Genomic DNA, 20,301 nt, shown 5'->3' with positions numbered 1-20,301 from the left:
ATTTTGTAAAGGTGATTAAGGTTGCATATGGTTGTAAAAAAAAAACTCTCAAAGACCATATTTCACTTAACCCTTGTGTTGTCCTCGGGTCAAATTTGACCCATTCTCAAAACTTTATCAGAAATATGGGTTTCTTTTTTAACCAAATTACCCAAAACAATTTTATAGCATTTGAAAAAAAATTGAAATGGATTTAAAAGTTGACTAAACTTTATAAGATCCACATCTGTGATTATCCATCAACATAGGTTCCTCTAATATTAGTCAAAATAATTCATCATTTCAAAGTTAGGTATAATTTCCTGTAAATGACATGTATTGACCATGTATTCCAAAAATAAGTGTAAAACTAGTGGCAATAAGTTAGTGAAAAATAGCATCGAAAATGTCAAAAAGTGAGAAAAACAGAAAAAAAGTGCTTTACAAAAGGGACAAAGACGTTAAACGTTAACTTTGACCCAGAAGGACAACAAGTGCATGGTCGACCAGAAGACAACACAAGGGTTAATTCTATACAGGTTTTTTTTCCCTCAAGTGATTGTGTGAAACAGCTAGCTTAACATGCTGAAAAATGCATTGCAGGTTTATTTTTTATTTTACAAAAGGTGATGCACATTTAAAAGACATCCCATTAAACAAAGATCTTTTCATGAGAATATTCTTGTCTTTATTTAAAGTCATTTAAGCATTGAGTGTAACATGTTTTAGCTGAAGTCAAAGTTCTAGTTTTATATTATAGCAGTTAGTTTTGTTCATGGTAAAATTGAAGTTGTAAAAATGCATAAGATGTTACTATATTGATCTACATTAAGTAATGTTTTTGCTTGTGACTAAAGAAATGATATTAAGGTATATGTAAAAGTTATAGTTTGAACTGAATCAAACCTTTAACTTGAGAAGAGCTAAAAAAATTACCTGTAACAAAATTAGAGTGTTTTAATTAGTTTATTCTAAACTAAAAATTATACTTGGATGTAATAGTAATATTAAGTTCTTCTAAATTGAAAAGTTAATTTTGAACAATGTAAAATAATGGTTTATGGTCTTTATAACAAATAATATTTTTACATTGTGTGAATGTAAAGCTTTAACTTCGGATAAATAAATATTTTAATTCATAATAAATAAAAATGTATATTTAGACTAAATCAGAAATATAATTTGAGCAAAACTAAAAGAAATACCTGTAACAAATTAGAGTAATTTTTTTAAGTTGATCCAAAGTACCATTTTTTTCAGTGCATCATGCTAGAACTGTTATATCAGCCACTGACCTTAAACTGTAGAGTAAAAATAAATAACAGAACATGCCAGGATTTTCATATGATGCATTCATTATATTAATTTCATGTTACTCAGTACCACTAAAACCACACGTTTTGTCTGTTGCCAGCTGGTGGCCTCTAAATTAAATAATATATATAAAAAAATAAAAAATGTGTCTGTTCTCATGTTTGGAAACTAAATGATAGATCTCAACTAGAATGGCAATGTGGGACAAGTGCAGGTTAATTAGAGCCAGGTAAAGGTTTGTGCAGATTATGTGCATTTGCACATGGTTAATAGGCCATCAGCCATCACAGTATAATTCTAAATCCAACTCTTTATGGCTCTGCTGGGGCTGTGGATTTGAATTCTGAGCTTTGCAGTGGCAGTGTATTCTCCATATACTACATCATTTATGTGCCAGAGAAGCCTCCTGTTCTGTTCGTGTTCTTTTGTCACTTAGCTTGACAGGATACTTTCCCCGTGGTGACATGAGGCATGTTTCTGTCTGCTGTGCTGCTGCTTTAAAGAGAATGTGGCATATCTGCTGAATAAAATTAGAATTTCAGAATAGTGAGGAACAACTGTATCCTGCACAAAAGAAAGCTAAATTAAAGAGATAAACTCGTTAGTCATGACTTCTGTTTAGTCATAACGTCTGTTGACATGCATTCACGACTAAAATGTTCACTAGTTGTGTATTTCTTTTGGTTGATGGAGTGATGTAAAGCATTCTGAATTCTGATCTCAAGACTTGAAGGTTCGGTAGCTTTAGCAGTAACTTTGCAGTCACTATATCCTGACAGCACAGCACACAGATAATTGGTGAAAAAGAAAAATCATGTTCTCGTGCTCCTAATGGTATTTGCAAGTTATTTTTTATAAAAGTTAGCAACTGGGGCCTTTCGGTGATGGCGCTGAGCAGACGTGGATTCTTGTGCTCTGTTGCTAATCCTAAAACAAATACTACTTAAATAATTCCACTTAGAGTAAAAGTATCACAACTTGAAACAATAGTTGTAATACAAGTTAATGTGTCAAGAAAAGTAACCAAGGACAAATTTAAAACAGCACGTGGATTCGTTAATGAATAAAACGAGCCAGCGGGACGGGAATCCAGCGAGAAAGGGGGTGGACGCGTTGCAGAGTCAGGTACCGACAGCGCTGAAATCATGGACAATCCCTCCTCAATGGACATCATGAAAGCTATACAATCATTCAAACAAGATTTTTATTGAGATGGTGTACTGACAGCAATTCAGAATGTTCAAACCGACATTAAAGAATACAGCGGCCGCATTGCTGAGGCTGAACAATGCATAGCCACAACAGAAGACAAGATTAATACGCTGGAAATACTACTCAAAATATTACATCTCAATCCTATAGCTGAGGTACTGACAAATTAAGTGGTATCTGAACCCTTCAATATTACAAGAGGTTGCCCCCAAGGTTCACCTCTATCACCATTTCTGTTTATACTAGCTATTGAACCACTATCAATAGTGATAACTAGTAGGCAAATACAGGGGGATTCAATTGGCAACAGAGACCATAGAATAGCTCTTTATGCTGACAATGTAATTTTATTCCTATAACAATATCTCCGGATATAAAGTAAATGCTTCAAAATCATCACTAATGCTACTTAACGGAAATGAAAGACAATAAATAAACCAATACTTTTATACTTTCAAGCTCTCATCTAATTTTACAAATTTGGGCATCAAAATAACACCTTATTTGGAAACTATAGCCCCAACAAACTATATCATAATGAACTCAGTACATAAATCTATAGAAAGGTGAATGCCTATACCTATGATTGGGAAAATAAATATATTCAAAATTAAAATATTGACTAAATTCATGTATTTATTTCATAATATCACTCTTGTGTCACAGCATTCTTCAGGACATTTATTTGGAATAAAAAATGTCCTGGATTCCGCTTATCTGCTTATCCTTGTAAATATTAATATTCTTGTTTGGCTTTTTAATATTTTATCCTTTTGCATGAATTTTATCCCAGCACGTATCTACTTACACTTATCATATTGTGTGGGTTTTCTTTGCTTGGTTTTACCTGAGCACTTATTATTAGCATTTATATTGTTATTTTTCTTCTTTGTCTATCATTTTGAAGGATACATTTTCTCCTGAATCTTTGTCCCGTAGTCCTTAGATGGCTCTTACTAAGCTGATTTTAAACGTTATCACCCTTGGCACATTCGTCCTTTTAAACAAACAGCTTTTTGTTCAAAGTGGATATAGCGGTTGCCTGTGCTGTCGTTGGCCCCTTGGAGCCACTGCCGGATCTTGAGCCCTGACCTTGAGTTAACCCGAGTTTGGAGACAGCTCCCTACTCACGTACCTACCGATAGTTGCTAATGCTGCCCTCGTCTCGGCCTCTTGGTCCTCCTCCTTCCCCAGTAGAAAAGCATGTGGACCCCCTGGGGGGCAGTGGAACAGGATCCGGCTGGGCTGGGATGCGTAGCAGGGAGAGAGCTTACCTTAGTTAACAAAACAATAACCAACATTTTCACCATACAATACAGATTCAGTTAAATTTTATTTATAGTATCAAATCATAAGATCAGTAGGCCTATGCAAATAAAAATTATCCATCCTCCTCTAACCCAAACCCCTTAATGGTAAGTGTTTTAGTTTCTTAACCCTAATCATACCATATTTATATCATACCACATAGGCAGGAACAGAAAATGGTGGATTTTTTGGTGCAGATAGTATTTCATAAGACAGCAGCGACAGTGTGTCTTGGTGTACCTATCAAGAACATTCTTTTGTCTTTTCCTTCAACAGGTGGAGAACCTGTTGCTGGCAAAGTGCTGACAAAATTGAAACCTTTCTGGGCACAGCGAAGCACAAATGTACAAGATTATATGACCTTTAGCGGAAACTTGGCTCCCTACTCTCTGTATCCCAGATGGCAGTCATTGAAGCCTGACCTCCTGCCATGAACAATACACTACATTTTCGTCTTCCTTCTATAACCCATTGTGTTTTATGATTGACTATGAATTATCTTGGGCCATAGAGTGCACCTATGTACACATTTTCAAAGCCTTTTTTAAATGTCTGTCACCCCTACAGCCTATACAAGGACTACAGCTCTGGAAAGGTGGCAGAAAGGACAGATGTTGTATGCACACTGGCCTTATGTTTTACACAAAGTCAACTGTAACATACATTCAACAATAAATTGTGCAGGGCTGGGTCAGGTAACACATTACAATCTTGAAATTTATCTTGGCTATGCATTCTTCTTGTCGCATTATAGACATGGATCATGCATGTCAGCATGTAGAATCATTGTTGTATGGATTACAGAAAGCGTTGCTTTGTATTGTCTAAAAGATTTTCAATTGCACATTTCAAAATTTGGCCAACAAAATGTTGAGCTACATTTTGAACAGCTTTCATAGACGTTGTTTTTGGATACGGACAACATGAAGTTGTGGCTAGTTGTGCTAGCAGACAACTACAAATGGATCCTAACACTCCCGTCCATCCACGGTGACCATTTTGATCGAGGATGACTACTGCCAGCCAAAGAGAATAAGAAATCCTAGTCCAAAAGCAACTTTTCCTAAAGAAAAATGCTGTTGCAAGAGTGCAGAGAGCAGGGGCAGGGCTATAAGGGGGGCACGGGGTGGCAGTGGCCCTCCCTGAAATGATTTCCCCCCCCCATTCTATTGGGCTAGAGTGCTGTCAATTCGACAATTGTGATTTCCATTGGTTCAGTCAGTGAGTACTGTCACTTGACTGGCTGTTATGCCAATCTTCCCAGCCCTTGTCACAAGACCAATTAATGTTTCCATGACGACTATCCAAAATTCTGATGCCATGGAACCAGCACTGCAATTGTGGCAGACTGAGCCTACAGAAAATGTGTATTGTATTTGGATTTACAATTAGTTTAAAATGAAAAAAAGTTAAATTAATATTGAATGTGATGTTTTATTTAGCATAATTACATTTCTATACAGATTTTCTACACTGTATTCTGATGCCTTGCCCCTGACTGATTATTGGTCCCTCCCACTGTGCCACCCCACAGGAGTTAAGGAGTTAAGCTAATGCTATTAGCTAAAGTTACTGTGTTGACCTGGTTCAGTAACGTTACACATGAAAGCATGGCAGGATATCCGCAACTTCTTTATCTTTTCATAATGAGGTCAGACACTTATAATAACAATCTGAGCTTGCAGCAAGAACAACCACTTTGTGGATGTACATTGGGGGTTGCTATTGCCACATAGGGTTCCAGTGCAGCTCGGTTAACGTTTTCGCTCAATACAATACCATTTCAAAGATTCCTATTCACATAAGACAAAAGTCCATGGGGAAATAGGTTCCAGGTTGAAAAATATCTATTTTAAGTAATTTGTACTCATACCAAACAGGTCAAAAGTACATGATGCAAAACAGAGTGCATTTTGTCTGTCATTTTAATAGGCCATTAGACTGTAAAATTCTTAAAAGAAAGAAAAGGTTATTTCAGTGTGACCATGACTCATTTCCAACTATGCCTCTCTGGCCAGTAAATGAACACAAATGTTTTCTCTTCCAGTGTTTGGAATAGAAAATATCTTTCATGTTTAAGCCTTAATTCTATTTGCTATTGCTTGTAAATATTTTAGAATAGTATATCAACAAAAATAAATAGCAACATAAATCTAATTGTCCCTCTTTTATTCAGTTCAAATCCAAAAAGTGTTATTTTTTCAAACTAATTCTAATCTCTCAATGTAGGCCTTTATATTTAATGTGTATCTACCTATTGTACTGGGTTATAAGCTACATCTTACACATATCGAAAGTAAGTAAGGGTAAGTAAGGGAAAATAAGAATTAAAAACATTAAAAAGTAAAACATTTTAAAACATTTAAATCAGAGTGGTGTTGAAACATCACAACTTCAGCCCTCATCCACCTCACTAAGTACTTAAGGAGCCTTTCACACCCAATTGTGTAGTTATTGTGCAGTGCGGGCCCAACTCTCTGAAGTACCTGTCCAATACACTATGAATTGGTACCTGTCTGCCTGCCTGCACCCTTGTCTCTGCCTCATTCCTGTAACCACTGGACTCTCGGTTACTTCTGTTTGGACTTCTAACACAGCAGGTCCACATTGCCACACATCTACACAAATTCATGTCATGTTATAGCATACTCATATATATATATATATATATAGTTCAATATATAGTTCAATAGTACAGTTCAAACGATATAAGATAGTTATATATAGTTCTTACTGCAGAACTATTCTGCTATGTTGCTTTACACATTTGATGTAAGTTACTGTTGCCTAAGTGTGCACCATGCTATTATGTTTGGGGGAAAAGACCTGGGGTACTCTTAAAGATCCATTAAAGCTTTTTTCAAGAAAACATTTTGACACCAGAATATTGATAAAGCTCTCTGTGTGGCACCTTTTTAGCACGCTATTTAGAAAATAAAGTGGCATAAAACATTTTAACATAAAACGTGTAAAACCAAGACACGAGCCTGAAGGGGCTTTGTGAAATGTCTGGTGTCTCCTTGAAAACACAACAAGCGACTCAAAATATGTGCTTCATTTCTAAATCTCTAAAAGCTGCAGTTTGTTACATTCTACAGTGCATTAGAGGCTTGACTACAGTGTAACACATGGGCCATTATCATAATGGACTGAAGCCTAGTAGTGATGTAAGCTCTCGGAATATTTCAAGCTGCAACATGCCTCTTGATTGATTCATGTCAACTACAGAAACTGGACTGGATAATAGTGTGTGAGTGTGTGTGTGAGTGTGTGTGTGTGTGTGTGTGTGTGTGTGTGTGTGTGTGTGTGTGTGTGTCCTGAGATATTAGCCTCCAGCCTGCTGCTGGAATTTCATATCAAATCATGAATTTGATTTGTCAGCCTGTCAGAACCTGGAGCACTGCAAACATGCCTGGAGTGAGAACTGGAAGCCTCCCAGATGCCAAATATTCATTGATGTCTCTTCTATGCTGGTGAGGAGGTGATCTATCCAGAGAACTCAGATACAGTAAAATCAGCTCCCGTATGGTTCTCTTGCTGTGGTTCTCTGTGGTTGCCATGGTTCCCGCAGCGAGCCGCGGCAGCAGGTTGACAAAGTTAAACCACGTTGAACTCCGAATGCATCAGCAAATACCTGTGCACGGTCATTAGAGCGGAAGCCGCTCCTCCCTCTCTTTGCCACTGTGTTGAAAACAGGCTGCTGCAGCGAGTGCTCGCTGTCTGAAAGCTCCTGAATGAAGCTTCCTGCTCTGACTTTAAGCAGGAGAAGGACTACTTTTAGTGTGAGTGTGACCAATAGATAAATAATGGAGTTATTGAGGTTATGAAGGTTATGTATGCACTAATATGATGCCAAAGTCAATACCTTAGCTTAAAGGGAAATGTCTTTTTTTTTTCAACCTGGACCAGTATTGAGCGAGAACGCTGTAACCGGCTGCCGCGAACCGGGCTGCAATGTATTCCTATAGGGGCAAATACGCATCATTAATTTCCGTCCACTAAAAGTGCTGTTTCTGCCACTGAGAAACTCAGATTATTATTCTAAGTGTCTGACAACATTATGGGAAGGATCCCTACAGAGATAGACCTTTTTGTTAAAGAGTAAGATCATTTTTGTTTAACCAGAAACAGCTACGAATTCGCTATCGCCGAACTCACCAGACCCAATTTAAATAAACAATACTTTTAGCGTGTATACAGCCAGCATATTTTTGTAAATGGGTGAATAATTTGTTTCTGTCAACTTTGAATTTAGCATGTTTTACGATGAGAAAAATACGGTTTATTTAAATGGAGTCTGGTGGTTTTGGCGATAGCGATTATTATCGATTTTTTTCATGTTTTATGTTAAACAAAAAAGATCTTACTCTTTAAGAAAAAGGTCATCTCTGTAGGGATCCTTTCCATTATGTTGTCAGAAACTTCAGTGGAAAAAAACGGCACTTTTAGTGGACGTAAACTGAAGGTTCGCAATTGCTCTTAACGATACATTGCAGCTTGTTACCAGGTTTCAGAATCCAGGATTGAATTTAAGGTCCTGTTTACAAGATAACGCTCGCAGGTGAAAATGAAAAAATATTTTATCGGATGTGCCTTTCGATTATATGGTGACGGCGTTTTTGGGGCTTAAAAACACAAAAAAGTGAAATCACCCTCCAGAGTGGAAATCTTAAAAACGCTTAGCGTCTAAAGGATAAAAACGCAAAAGTCTGGAGACAGCGGTGTGGATAGAGACGAGAAAAAGGCGTCCAGGTAGTCTGTTGTTACGGAGTAGGCTACAGAAAATATAGGATCCTGTTATCTAAAAGATTTTCAATGTAATAGCTTAATATTTAAATTATTTCGACAACGTGGATAAGGTTGTTATAGTTCGATGACCTAGGCTATTAATTTAATTTAACCAGTTTCCGGTCTGTGTTCGGGAGGCAGACACCGTCACCACATTTAAAAGTAAACTTAAAACTCTCCTCATCGATAAAGCTTATAGTTAGGGAGTGAGGAGTTGCAGCGTTCGCCTAGACCAGCGGGGGAGGGTGTATAGCTTCAGACATGGCACCCCTTCTTTTCTCTGCTTCTTTTCATAGTCGTCAGATTAATCTACCATATAATCAAAATAGAGGGAGGCAGGCCAGTCCAGCCTGATCCGGCGGGGTAGAGTTCTAGGCCGACCCTGCTCCTCTCCTTAACCTGTCTCTCTTAGTTTTGCTGTTATAGTTTTAGACTGCCGGGGGACACCCTTTGACACACTGAGTTTCTCTCTTCTCTCTCTTTCCATCTGTGTGCATCCTTGCCCCAGAAATGCTTGTTATTAACTTAGCTCTGGGGAGCTTATTCCCCAGAGTCCTTATGTGTTTCTTTTGCCCAGCATGTTTCCTTGGACTAGGGCGGCATCTAAATCATGGTTGCAGCTGTCCCAGTGGTCCTGCTCCACGCCCTGCTATGCCTCGTTACACCCCGCTACGCTCTGCAGTGCCCTGCTATGTCCTGCTACGCTCTGCAGTGCCCTGCAGTGCCCTGCTATGCTATGAACTACTACAACTACTATTTCTGGTCATTGTTCCAGTATCTTTATTGTGACTATTATTGCCATTGTTCATCACACCCCCCAACTGGCAGCGTCAGACACCACCTACCAAGAGCCTGGGTCTGTCCGAGGTTTCTTCCTAAAAGAAAGTTTTTCTCACCACCTGAGGTTTCTTCCTAAAAGGAGTTTTTCCTCGCCACTTGCTCTTGGGGGAATTACTGGAATTGTTGGGTCTTTGTAAATTATAAAGTGTCCTGAGATAACTTTTGTTATGATTTGATACTATAAATTGAATTGAATTGTCTCGCGGTCTCGATTAATACTGGACCAATTTTAAAGATTTTTGATCCCATCAGTTACATGGAAACAAAAACATTTAAAAAATAGGGTCTAGGTTGAAAAAAACAAAATCACCCTATAAATGTTATAATGATAGAAGAGTATCCTGGTGTACTGCATTATAGTCTAGTACGCCGGCTGTATAGCAGCAGACAAAAAGGCTCTGCAGAGGGTAATAAATACGGCACAAAAAATCAACGTCTATTTTCTCCCCATCCCTGGAAGACATTGCTAACACTCGCTACCTCAGCGGAGCCTCAACCGTCACCAGAGACTGTACTCACCCAGGATAACATCTGTTTGACTTGCTGCCCTCTGGGAAGCACCACAGACTCAAACACAGCTTTCCCCCCACAGCTATAAGAACTCTGAACAGACTAAAACTTCAAAAATTAAATGGGCTCCAGCCCAGAGCTTCTCAAAAGCCATCAAATATTTTAGGGTTTTAAAATAGCTTCAACTTTGTGTCATTTCCCATCAGTCTCTCTCACTGGACGGGCAAATAAATAGAGCAAAAGTTCCATTCCAAAACAAGTGAAATTAATAATGAATGTGATATTTTATTTAGCAGAATCACATTGTGTTGTTCTATCCTATCCAATATTTCCTATATTTCTAAGCAGCAACATTGGTAGAGGTACTATGTCTGTTAATTGGAATAATTAACAAATATTAAATAACAATTAGAAGAGCTCATTACTTTGTTTGGATACCAGGGAGCTGCTGCTGATAACCTCTGATCTGATATAAACATGGAAGACCATAAGGACTATTTGACCACTGAATGCACATGTCCTGTTACTGAAAATAGATAAGTCATTGTTTGATGTAATTGATGTGATAAAAATATGTTGTTTATTCTTTTATGTGACACTTTTTATTGTCGCTGTCCTTGCCAGGACTCCCTTGTAAAAGAGATTTGGGTTTATCATAGGCATCGGTTAGAAGGCACAAGTAAGCCAGGAAACTTCAGTCCACTCAACAAAGATTTATTTTCCAAAACTTAAAATGGTTGCAAATGAAAAGGAGTACAAAACCACACATGGGCTGGTGATTCAGAACTGCCACCCCATGCTAGGTAAACAGAGAGTAGCTGTGTTCAAGACCGTTCCCTCATTCACCCACTCACTACTCCCTATATAGTGTTTATTAAATAGTCAACTATGTAGGGAACGACCAAACGAGATTTCGGACACTCACTGAAAACATTGTTGCGTCAGTAGATGCGCCGGTTATTTGTGTGACGGAGGTGTGCACGCCCAGCATCATGTAAACAAACCCCAAAAATACTTTTAATACGCCCCTGAAACAAACGGAGTGCTCCGGAGAATAGTAAAAGGTTGTATTGATGTTGCATGTTACATTTCCACTGTTAAGAAACGAAACCCTGCTCCATTTTTCCTTTTCAGTTTTCGCAGGTCCTTCTGCTTCTTCTTCTCCTACGGGAAAACACGGCCACTTTGCATACAGGAGTAAAATGTAGGGTAAACATGCACTATTTCCATAATGGGGAACGGTTTCCAACACAGCTAATGAATGATAGGGAGTGCAGTTTCTTGATATGGGGTCACCTGGTGAACTTAATGAGGTAATTAAGTGTGAGAAAGGGTGGAAGCAAGAACTAATCAATGGGCTCGTTCAAGATGAGCTGTGCCTCGCTTGAAAAGAGGACGGGAGCAGGCAGCAGCAGCAGCAACTGGGGGCGTTGACAAAAAGCGGCAGCCAAGTCGGAGAGTATACAGCCGTTTGAAGCAGCCTTCAGTCTGTACAAGAAGTCACAGAAACACTCACATCCTGTTAGGTCCGATTACGATTTATTAAAATGTTATCAGACCCATATCAGTTCGTGCTCAGTCTCCGATTGATTAGATTCTGACAGTAGCCTGTTAAAATGATGTGCAGGCAATCTGTTGCTTATGTTAATATACAACAGACTGTAGACGATCTGTAATCTGAACTTTAGTCTCACTTACTTTTTGTATTTAGTCTCTCTGAAAACTAAACGCCACCATCAGCCACACATGTATTCTGTTAACAGAATAAACCTTCAAATAAGACAAATATCGATCTTAACCTCTCCAATTAAACAACAACAAAAAGTGTATGTGAAATGTTATAGTGTTGAGTCAATTATGAACCAATTAGCTGCTAGATCAGCGGCTCTTCAAACTGCAGCCGCCTCAATCTTGTGAGGTTATCGTTGCCTATGTGTGCATGATGTCAGAGCAAGTCGGACACAATCTAACCGGCATGCATTGGGCGGCGATTGCCTGTGATGGATTCTGTGCAGGCCTGGCTCATCTTAAACGAGCCTAGTGATGAACAAAGGAGAGGAAAGGAAAAAAGAATATGCCAAAATCAAAGAAAATATGGATATTTACTACATTACTGGTAAAAAAAATATATAAAAAAAATACATATACATGTACACAATCCACAGTGTCTCAGGGGCTATATATATATATATTATAAAGTCAACAAGTGTAGGTGACCTTCGTCGACATGGTCACAATAAACACAGAAGGCGTTTTAAGGGGACTGCCATCCCATTCCCCTTGTTAACAAAAGGACCATCGTCATCATCAAGTATCTGGTGTTCCTTTTTGATTACCTACCTAGCTTGACACATTCACTCGCTGAAGAAATACAGGAGAAGCCGAAACGTTCGCTGCAGCGCACGGGCGCTCAACTCCTGATCGCAGCCGGTGTGAGCAGACAGATTGAATATCATGGACACGAAATGAAAATGGCTTGGCATTGGCATTGATCATTTATCTGACTGAGGTTTGTGCATGTTAGAATCCATGGCTCCGACCATGGCTCTGAAATGTCACTAGCATAACCGTGTATTAATAAATCCATGACGCTGTCCGTGTTGCTAAAGTAGCAGGCAGATTTGTAATTGCGACTTTTTTCTCTTGAGTCCTACCCTGACGTCACCCGACTTTTCTCCCAACAGACAACAGTCATACTTTACATTACTACAGCCGCTAGATGGCGCTGTCACTTAAACATTAACATATGTCAGTTTGGGGCTCTTTGAAAATGAAGTATATGTGGTATCGGAGCTGTTTGTCTATATACATTATACCTGATGAAGGTCTGAGGATAGAAACATTGGTAATACAGTGAGTACAAGTGATCAAAAATTCTTGAGTGAGTTTTTGATCCCACACACTTTGTAGTAATTGTTATCAGATTTAAAGGTAAAATTAACATTTCATTATAAAATACATTTTATCACATTTTAGAGAGCCACTGCTAAACACAAAACAACAAAGTGAAATCACGGGTGAAAAGTTTTTTGTGAGCATTCGAAATTTAGAAACATGAACTCAACATATACAGTACATCATATTTTTTTTCAGCCATTTCTGTCATGTTGTTTAACTGAAGCAGAACAGCTCTTGCCCAGTTTGCAAAGACAAACCTCAAATTCAAACAGGTCCACCAACAAACAATTAACAAATATAGATACATCAAATACATAAACGTACACAGAAAAAAAATCAAACATCATTTTAAAGCCTGGAGAAAGTGACACGTTTAATTAAACCTTTCTCCTATATCCAGGGACAACACAAGCCCCACACAGGCAACGCACTGTACCACACCCAAAGGGTTTTTTTTTGTATTTTTTTACATTAATAAATCAATCTGTGTTACTGAAAAGTAAAACTCGCACACTAGTATACTATGAAATTAAGCCTGTGTTGTCTTTTCTCAGAAATATCAATTTGTCAACAATTTTTGTGTTGAACAAATCTGCAGAACAACTACATGTAAGAGTGATAAGATAAAATCAATTACATTTAAAAGTTTGAAAGAGATATTTAAACATTGTGCAATTTAAACAATATTGGTTTAGTGCAGTTTCCATTCTATGGAAAACCAAGAGGACTTGAGAAGATTGTGTAAAATATTGTAAAGTAAACCTATGTTTAAAAAAAGAAGTTGTAGTGAGTTTATGATCAGAATGGCATGTTGGCATTAATAGTACAGGCTTTTATTTTGAAACATCTGCAGTTTTTATCAGCCGTGTTGAGTTTCATTGACTGTAAAAAACACAGCAAAATAGAAGTAATTGGAAATAATTGAATACAAACTATTTTAATAAAGAACTGAGAGCAGCAGAGTGGTGAGTATGACATGACTCTGTTGTTGCTCTGACTTTACCGCGTGTTCATTTGAGAATAAAAGGTTTTTTACAGTGTTTTTGCCGAATTGTTTGTGCAATCTAAATTGTTAAAACACATCCGTGAACTGTAGAATTTGTGCATTTTGGGGGTGGCATTGGATGCTTTTTTGGGGGTGTATCTGTAAATAAACAGTTACATTTTGACAAACAACCATGGTATTTCACATTTGTAATTAGTTTGCGGGGTATCCAAGCAGCCTCTTATACTTAGGGCTGGCTATAACCTAAAGTAAGAATCAACATGTCAATAAGCATAACCATTTTGTGCTTACATTCATCTGTGCTTTACATCCTTGCCCACTTGGAAACAGAACATTTGTGGAATTCTTATAGTTAAATACATCTTTTTCAGTTTTTCTCTTAACATGTCAGCCAGTCAGATCGGCTGCTGAACTGTACATTTTCTGCTTATCCATTAGTTGTTCTTCTGGCTTTCTCAACTTTGTGTTCTGTGTCACAAAATTCTCATTAAGGAGTTTACACTTTATCAAGTCCATTTCTGTATGGCACACCTGTGTACTCCTGGGGATATTACAAACAAATTATGATATATTTGGACTTTATGTAGTTTACATTTTTATAATGTATGAATGAAAAGGATACCAATCTCCCCATTATAAACCTTAAGACAATAAAACTCTACCACTACATAGTGGTTGTACGGGAGGTATATGTCCCATTGCGAAACACCATATCAGAAGCCATACAGTCCTTGGGAAAATCCAGAGGGTTACATGTTGCTTGTCTCTTCAAAGCTACAGCACAGTAATCTACCTGTTCCGCATCCAGCCCAGACTCCAGCCACCGGAAACACACAATGCGCTGGAATGACCGCCGGAAATTGTCAGACACAAAGCCGTACAGGATAGGATTGGCGCCGCTGTTAGCGTAGCTGAGGATGACAAAAAGCTGAGTCACCATGGGGTCTGGGGGCCGGTGGAAAACGCTGACCAGCTGGATGATATAGAAGGGCATCCAGCAGAGAACGAAGACGGCCACAACTAGCAGCACCATGCGGGTGATCTTCTTCTCTGAGCGCCGTCGCTGAAGCCAGCCTGCTTTTAGCCCCACTGCTCGCATCCTGGCCACCATTAAACAGTAACATAAGCAGATGGCTCCAACTGGCAGCAGAAACCCCAACAGAAACGTGTAGACCACAAATGCCTCTGACCACGCCGATTCAGGCCACAAGAAATTACAGTCCACAGCACCGTCCGGCGCCCGGACAGTGTCTGCGAAGATAATGATGGGCAGGATAACTAAAAGTGACAGCCCCCATACACACACATTGACTACTTTGGCTACAGTGGGCCTGCGGTAGCGGGCAGCCTTGATAGGGTGAACCACTGCTACGTAACGGTCCACACTCAACACAGTCAAGCAGAAGATTGATGTAAACATATTGATACCATCCACACTCAGCACCAACCTACACATCAGCGACCCGAAGGGCCAATGGCGGATGGCAGCTGATGTGGCCAGAAAAGGAACACTTAACATGAACAACTCGTCAGCAATTGCCAAATTGAGGATGTAAATGTTTGTGGCTGTTTTCATTTTGGCATATTTCAGAATGACGTAGATGACCATGGCATTGCCAATAAGACCTATACAGCAGACAAGAGCATAGATAGATGGGAGGATGATTCTACTAGCGTAAAGCTCTGGGTAGTAGTACTCGTAGTCCATGCTTGTATTATAGGGCAGCCCTGTTGGGTAGGACCCATAGTCCCGGCTCCCATTGAAATCCATGGTCAGTTTTGGTGGGTATTTGATGCTAACTTTAAGTTTAAATGATAATGGTGCTAGCTAATGAAGTTACAGAGAGCTAAAGTCAAGCTTTTGGGCTTCTTGGATTTGTAATACCACAGAATGCCAAAGAGCCAGGCCTAAAACATAACCTTGATCAACAGTAGGTTGTGCGGCCTACCACATTTGTCTAGGCAGGGATGGTAATACTTTATTATTCATTCGATAATTCTATTTTAGCAACCTGTCAAGAACACCTTTGCCCACAAGACCAAGCTTGTCAAATGGCTGCAGCTATGAGAGTGGACAAGGTGTACCGAATGACGTAGATATCTAAAACACGTCATACTTGTGCTGACACTCTGAAAAGACTTCTTAGGGGCTGTAGTTTTTTCAAATACTAACTAATCATTGTTTTGTTATTTTGTTAAAATCATGAAGGGTTCAAATCCTAATAGCGAGTTCTGTATTAGTACTCATTTATCTAATATAGTGAGATAATGAGACATTCCTTGAGCTAACAGAACAACAGCTAGTGTAAACGTAAGTGTCAGGACTTATGCGTTCTATTTTTCTTTTGGTTTCTATGATAATTCACAGAAAAAAAGGATAATGTTCATATGAAAAGGAACGTCTTTACCACTGTCACCCAAGAGAATTTTCATTGTAAAGTCCAGACAACCTATATCCTTCTTTTCCTCTTTACAAAAGAAATAAGGGGTATGCAGGAATTCTCAAGGTATCTACTGTACACCTTGATTCACAGGATTCTTAGTGGGCAATCATATAGCATTCCATTTTCTTTCATGAGTAACCATCTTATTGCCCATCTGTTCCAGGTTGTAGCAAGTGCAGAGTTATGATCAAAACCAAGCTACAACCACTTGGACACACAGTAAGGATAGATACAAATCACTCAATCTGTTGATTGCAATGCGATGTCCCGGAGAGTGTCCACTTAAAGGTTGTGTTGCTTGGCTCCTGCACTTATGTTGTCTTGTTGAGTCTCACAGCCATTGCGGAGTGTGGAGAAATCAGTTCCTACTGAAGCTTCCCTTCAGGACACAATGTGCTCCCATTTTCTGTGACCTGAATTATGAAAACCTGTAAGAAAACAAAGAACTGTCACTAAGTCTGCCTCTGAAAGACACCAAGCACAAGATGAGTCATACCTTATACAGCACATAGTGCTGTATAATAGCCCATGAGTAATAATTGAAAGGAACAGTTTTAGAGTGTGACAAATCCCCCTGACACCCATGGTAAACCCACACAGGTGATTTATTTTTAGTGGTTAGATCTTCTCCCAGGACTGTGTGGATCTGCAGATTGGGCTTGATTGATATCTCTTTGACTGTATGTCAAATTTCTTGGTTGTGATGCAACTGATAGCTTCCTTTGTCTTAATCTCATTGAACAGCAAACTTTAGCTGAAACGAGGCATCCATGTTTGTTTGGTTTTCAGGCACTATTATTACAGTTGGAGTACAGGCTTGGATGTAGCGTCTTTATTAGTGTTGCTTCCTAGTGTAGTAGTTTTTCTTACTGGTAGTAAAGGGAAAGTGAAATTGCAGATATCTTAGAACAAGTTAGTCAGGCTTGTGTAGAGCACATTTTGACAAACAGCCATTTCAACAACTAATTACCCTTGAGGGTTCAAGCTGTGCAACTATAACTCAGTGTGGTGCATAATGTTCAACAACTGTGCCCCTGAGTATCTTTCAGACCACCTTTGTAGAACTCATGCTCACCAGACTAGAGCTAGTGTTGTTGACTTGTGGGTGCTCAAAAACATTGGTATCTGTGCCAAGAATTTGAACTACTACACATAAAAAAACCTGCATACATTTTAGAAAGAAGGTAAAATTGTGACTCATGAGAAACTAACCCCTAACCCTAACCCCGTAAGCTTACCATAAGTGTCATTTTTAGTTGCTAGGAACAATTACTTTAACATGACATGGAAATATGTCAGTTTACGGTCCCGGGACTTTCTTAAATTAAACAAAGACAAGACTGGGGTAGTTGTTTTTCCAGACAAAGAGGAACGATTTAATTGGCAATGTTAAAAACAACAGACAATGCCAGAAATCCTGGGGCACGTTCAATCTCAAAACGGTGTGCACCGTTTTGCTACAGTTTCCGTGTTGAACGACATGTTTCTTGGAATGGTGTGCAACTGCTCTGAGATATGTTTTCTCTCGATTGGTGGGTGTGTCTCTCGTTTTTTGGCTATGTCACAGGTGATACACAGTCAGCAGAGCCGTGTCTGTAAACTCGTGGTAATAAAAGGGTAGAGCGCAGGCTGAAGACATTTCTGTTTGATGCTGCCTTTTAAAAAAAGTAATTATTAATTTCTTACACTGCACTGTAAGTTTTATTCTTGTATTTCATACTTGTCTTATTCTATTTTTAGAATATTTTAATTGTTTTTAATTGCTCTTTAATGTTTGCTGTAAAGAAGTTTGAATTGCCTTGTTGCTGAAATGTGCTATATAAATAAAGCTGCCATTGCCTTGCCTAGTTAAATCACGAAAGCGCAACGACATGAGCGAGGTGGTCATTTTTTGAACAGTTAGGACAATGGTGATAGAAACAAAGAATAAAGACCTAGTTTGTTACATTAACCCTAATGGCTCATGGTGTGATATTTGGAAGAAGAGTTTTGAGTGTCTGTGATGCTCAATAAACTTTCATTGTTTTACAGCCATTTCCATGGCAGTTTTTCCCTCGCCAAAATGTGCCTAATATTGGAGGATTCCTTAGATCATCTAGTTTCATATGCTACCAATAGCTTCACTCTAGCTTTAAAACAGAGCCTCTTAAGAGATTGATCTCAGGATTTTATGAATCGATATCGGATCATTTAAATAAAGATAGATTTGAATCGAAAAAAATAAATAAAAATTAAACCCAGTCCTATTACACACTCCTTTTTTTACATCAAGGAACCCTAAACTGACATAAATTAGACCATGGACCCCCATCTGATAAGATTTTGTCCCAGGGTCCCCTACCTGATAGAATTTTTGCTTTTAGATGTTTTATTACAGAAAGTGAATGAAACCCATGAGCAAAATAGTCATACAATCATCACAGTCATTGTGTTACTTATGGATGAAATTGTGTTGGGGACCCCTGGGGGTCCCCGGACCCCACTTTGAGAACCACTGCTTTCATGAAATGCAAAGATCTGACTTTTGGGTCAGATTTCAGCGTTTGCTGCCTTCATCAAAATGGGTTGTGTATGAGGCCAGGAAGCTGGTATCCCATGCTGTTTTTTCCCGGTTTCTTTTTATCTAACCCAACACCCTCCTCTGTGTGGTTGCAGAATTTTGTGAAATGTATTCAATAATGATTTGAAAATGGGTAAATCTAATAATTGGGTACTGAAGTGTCACATTTCAAAACCTTCACCCTCACCCTCTATATTGAATTTTTCACTGCAATGCAATTCTAGATAGCAGAAAGGAATTCCAATTGGCAATCTTCTACATAAGTGGGAGTACAAAGGGCATTTCACAATGATGCATAATATTGTCAATTCCCAAGGACTGACTTGTCCTAAGGCGTGGGACATCCTTTAACATTATCCGTTGTAACTGCTGACATGTGAATTCCCCTCCTCACCTTGAAACATTTCACTGATTGCCCTGTCTATGCTATCTGCTGCTCTGTTAAAATAAACTCAGCAGAATAACCATGACTGCCAGCCATGACTGCTAATCTGGACATTGACAGCTTTGTATGGTTGAATCATCTTCTCATACTCCACTACAAAAATTTGACAATGGAACGTAAGCCCAGGAGTTCTATATGAATGTAATTCATAGAACACTGATTTGCCAAATCCCCTGTACATGCACAGAAAACAATGTCCCTAAAACTGTTTGTATTCCAGGTTTGTGTAGAGAGCTTAGGTATTTGACCTACAAAGCTTATAGTTGCTCGTAAAAGTCCAATATGGAATACTAACAGCTAGCGTTTAAAATGGTTACTGCAGTTCAAATTCAAAATACTGGAGAGAGTTGTCTCCCCCGGATCCTCCTCCCCATCGTTGAAGTTCACAGAGGTTGCCAGGTTGAAAATGTTGAACCCAATGGCCCACAGTGTCAATGTTAGCTAGATGCTAGTCTCGCATTGCCAGAGATTACTCCACAGCGCAGCAGAGTTGCTAGATGCTGCTATGTTTACGGTTATAAAAGCCTGTCCTCTCGCAGAGCTCTGTACCCGGCTGACAGTCACCTTTTGTTGGCTAAACGTAACAACAACGACCGCTAAAAAGTTTGTTTTTTGAACATACTCCAAGTTTCTTGGCCCCTGCATGTGGGCTGAGAAGGGAAGTCTGTATTTTTGTGGATGCTGGGCATTAAGTCTGGGTTTGCAAAAAAATGTAATTGTCCGATATTTCCCATAACGTTTGTGTGAGTTGTTTTCAGCCATGCTTCCACTATGAAATATATCAACTGTTTGATGGACTGTAAATTTTGTACAGACATGGATCGTCAGAGGATGAATTGCAGTAACTTGGGTGATCTCCTGACCTTTTATCAAGTGCCATCATCAGTTCAACATATATATTTATATATATTTCCATCCAATTCTTTGGTATATGACCAAATACCTGCAACACTAATGACATCCCTATGCCATCATTTCAGCTGTAGGCTGCTTTGTG

General features: G+C 38.9%; 1 protein-coding gene and 1 long non-coding RNA gene across 3 annotated transcripts in view; both read right to left on the bottom strand.

Moving 5' to 3' along the window:
• Nucleotides 1-2,259: 2,259 nt before the first annotated feature.
• On the bottom strand, nt 2,260-18,709 carry LOC118493526. The gene is made up of 3 exons (XR_004895482.1): nt 18,576-18,709; nt 4,773-4,781; nt 2,260-2,270 (listed from the first exon to the last, which is right to left on the bottom strand). It is a non-coding gene; the product is annotated as an uncharacterized LOC118493526 (long non-coding RNA).
• Nucleotides 13,305-20,301, bottom strand: part of sstr1b (somatostatin receptor 1b) — a 39,001-nt gene continuing 32,004 nt past the window's right edge. For both annotated transcript variants that reach the window (XM_031290855.2, XM_031290864.2), the window contains exon 2: nt 13,305-16,727. In XM_031290855.2, coding sequence (XP_031146715.1) covers nt 14,520-15,626 — 1,107 coding nt within the window. In that variant the 5' untranslated portion in view covers nt 15,627-16,727 and the 3' untranslated portion in view covers nt 13,305-14,519. The remainder of the gene's footprint in view (nt 16,728-20,301) is intronic.

This window comes from Sander lucioperca, chromosome 17 (genome assembly GCF_008315115.2).
Source record: "Sander lucioperca isolate FBNREF2018 chromosome 17, SLUC_FBN_1.2, whole genome shotgun sequence".
Classification (NCBI taxonomy): Eukaryota; Metazoa; Chordata; class Actinopteri; order Perciformes; family Percidae; genus Sander; species Sander lucioperca.
This window is presented reverse-complemented; position numbering and strand designations above follow the sequence as displayed.